General features: G+C 38.4%; 1 protein-coding gene across 1 annotated transcript; it reads right to left on the bottom strand.

Annotated features, from left to right (window-relative positions):
* Window positions 1-2,790: 2,790 nt before the first annotated feature.
* LOC132564649 (jerky protein homolog) lies at window positions 2,791-3,177 on the bottom strand. Its single transcript, XM_060229287.1, has one exon. The coding sequence runs from the start codon at window positions 3,175-3,177 to the stop codon at window positions 2,791-2,793; it is 387 nt and encodes a 128-aa protein (XP_060085270.1).
* Window positions 3,178-3,485: the final 308 nt, after the last annotated feature.

The raw sequence follows: 3,485 nt of genomic DNA, 5'->3' as shown, positions 1-3,485 counted from the left end.
TTTTTCATATCCTCTGTTAAATGGCCTCGGCATCAGTACCACATTAGCAATCGCCTGTCAGTATTAATAACACCCCAAATATTCTTCAAACAAAATGTGATGCTTTCTTCTTTAGCCCACGACTTCTGTCCAGCCCAGCACATGTATACTACAACATCGCTCGGGATATCACCTTTGATTGGGTAGGGGGCGAATTCCAGGCAGGTGTACAAGCGGGGCGATTTTAGTGCCGTCAGCATAGGCTGCTAGTGTCATTGTAATTTTATTGTTTTTCGTGCCCTGTACTATAGACTCGGACAGCCTTCTCGCCCATTAATGCTAGTGTTGATCTACCCGGCCTGTCAAACCACAAAGTCTAAGGTATAAAATTACAATAAGAAATGTGCTCACCCGTAAAATACAATGGAGAGAGCTATTCTAGTTGATGTTGCTACTTTATTCGTCCAAGTCAAAGTGACCTGCACAATGTTAAGAAACAGCCTCTCTGGACAGGTGAGCATGCGCAGTCGTTCAGGATAATAAAAATGACAAACAAACAAACACGCTTGGACCAAGGTGGACAGGCCTGGTATATTATGTAATTCACTTAACGTTAATAGCATTTAGTCACCTTGAAATAATAACGACAAAAAGGTCGCTGCTAGTGCAGGCCGTGGACAAAGGTTGAGTTCCGATCACAAACCTGACACTGTCCACTCAACAGATTATTTAATTAGCAGCTTGGGCAATTTAGCTTACACTGCGTACCCATGTTCTTTGTTCGTTTTTCCGTGACATTAATCAAACTGTATTATAAATCCTTTCTTGATACAGGATCTACTACCTGGGTTGTTTGTCACCTAAGCATGTAAGTTCTTAGTTAAATAGAAACATTACCAATTAAATTCCATCACCAACACCAAATAAGTATTTACTATGCAAGAGACATAGAATATCAAAAAGAAAATACAACACAATTTTTTCTCTGTGAAAAATGTGTGCGTAACACTTCGTTACGTGATCAAAATTACCAGATTCCATGGTCTCCTCGAGTTCCTCTACACCGATAGACGCTATTTTGGAAAACTGCATAGTCACATGTTAACGTTACTGGGATCGGGTCGAAATACCGCAAAAATACTATCGTTACGCGATCTGTTACAGAAATACAACTTATCCAAAGAGAGGGGGTATTTCAGGGTAGTTTGGACACGAAAATTAATTATATTCTATTACCTGATATATTTTCCGAACTCCAGTTGATTGATAAAAATTACAACAATCATATCGTACCTTGTGTTGACACTTCGTAAATTTGCAAATGCCGTGTCGATGATGCGTTTCCAAACAAATTTACTGAGGGAAACGTGCACGTAACGTTTGTTGACGCGAAAAGTTACGTACACTGGTCTATTTTCAATCCTATTATTGCAGCATTAATCAAATCCTGTACAAAACAAGCGTTTTTATCGATAGACCGATCATTTTGCAGTTAACAACTTGTGCTGCTTCCTTATTATCTAATCAATTAGATCAATGCTTGTTCTCAATACTTGCATGATTATATGTGTTTTTTATTAGATAAACTACTTTGACACTAAAATTTCATTAGCGAATCAAATCAGAACTCAGCAGATTTTCTTGCAAAAAGCGAAGTGGTGTGCTGAGCTACCAGGAGCCATGGGTTAAATATCTCAAGTTAACCAGTCGGAAATATTGGAGGTTAGAGACGACCAATCGGAGGCGTTAAAATGGTTACACAATGCGGATGTACAAAACGTTACAAAGTTTATCACATGGCATATCGGAGGCAAAATAGACGTAGTTATTGAGTATTTGGATTTCGTCAATTTTTACTAATCAGTAACGATACATTTTTCAAAATCAATTTTGACTTCAGCTTTGACGATGAAATCTCTGTGTGATCCAATCGTTTGATCCTCGGTATGAATCTTGTGGTCATCTCAATATATAGCTGTATATCGTTTTATAAAAGAACTATCTGTGAGACATATGATAGAATTCAGTGGTCACTTCAATATATAGCTGTATATCGTTTTATAAAAGAACTATCCGTGAGACGTATGATAGAATTCAGTGGTCACCTCAATATATAGCTGTATATCGTTTTATAAAAGAACTATCTGTGAGACGTATGATAGAATTCAGTGGTCACCTCAATATATAGCTGTATATCGTTTTATAAAAGAACTACAGTCGATAATCCTGACACATTGGTCCCCAGCAGTATTTGTCCGGATTGTGAATCTTCCGGATTGCTGGAACATGACCTTGATGACCGTCGAACTTGTCATTACCATCCAGAGGTGTTGATCACGTCTGCCGGACTGAGTACGTATGCCTCCATATGGTACATATTCACGTCATATGTGTTGTTTGAGAGATGCATGTTTGTGAAATATTGTGTATATTGTACATATTATTAAACATATGATAATAAATTATGTTAATTAATAAAGATTTCAAACATTCCTTTGATGAGTTTGGACATTATGTCAATGAATCAGATTCATCGATTCTCGTCTGTTCTTCCTGTCACCTAGGGGTTATCGCTATTGTGGTTTTCTCGGATTTCTAAATTTAGCCGTGGGTAATTTCCACTTTCGTTTCCATACATGGAAGCTAGTTATTTCTCGGGTTCGCCGTATTGACTAACAAACACAGATAGAGTGACAGTTCCATTCAAGTTTATTCATACAAAGAAAATCGGTACCAATATCACATGAGCACACGTTGTATAACACACAAGAAACGTTGAACAAACACATACAACGCACTGTAGTTTGAGCACTAATTTGCCGTCTGAAAATTGGCGATGACGAATGGTTTAAATTTGTGAGTTCCGGTTGCGTTGGCGGTCAATGCTACGGTGATCCGGTCTTTCGATTTCTTGGTTCCTTTGGTAGTTTCCGTGGCGAGTGTGTAATTCGGTCCGAGTCGGTAGAAGAGTTCAGTCTCGTCCATATTGTAGATGTCCTCTGGGTTGTAGTCTGTGAGTAGCTGGCGTAGGTCGTGGCGTCCTGTCTGTACGGATGTCATGTCGGCGCTGTCTACTTCTCCGTGGTATTTTCTCTTCCTCATCCCTCGTCGTTCCTTGAAGCGCTGTATCCATCCTCTCAAGTAGGCGAAGTCAGTGATGTCAAGTTGCTTCCCCAATTCCTTCGCTTTCTCAATCATCACGTCGTCGTTGATGGCGGCGTATCTCGCAGTGATGTCGGTGAACCATAGGTAGAGCGCTTCGTCGAGTTATTCTTCGATACTATTTACTATAAAGTTAATTATAAGGATGTATAATTAACTTCAATAAACAACTAATTTGTAGTAATTGTATACGTACATATCAGGTTTCCTTTTTATGAAAACAAAACACTGAGGTGCATTATAAACTTGTACTGTCGAATATGTATTTCATTATATCATTACTTATCATCAATGTTCGTTTAAATTCTATATTGTATTATTTATGCAGAGTTAAAGAAAGCAAT

This window comes from Ylistrum balloti, unplaced genomic scaffold (genome assembly GCF_031769215.1).
Source record: "Ylistrum balloti isolate Yb309-2 unplaced genomic scaffold, AGI_CSIRO_Ybal_v1 Utg372460, whole genome shotgun sequence".
Taxonomy (NCBI): domain Eukaryota; kingdom Metazoa; phylum Mollusca; class Bivalvia; order Pectinida; family Pectinidae; genus Ylistrum; species Ylistrum balloti.
The sequence above is the reverse complement of the archived record's forward strand: the minus strand, read 5'-3'. Positions and strand labels throughout refer to the sequence as shown.

What these genes read in the sequence shown, in the direction of transcription:
- LOC132564649 (XM_060229287.1), bottom strand. Translation starts at nt 3,177, where the DNA reads ATGATTGAGAAAGCGAAGGAATTGGGGAAGCAACTTGACATCACTGAC.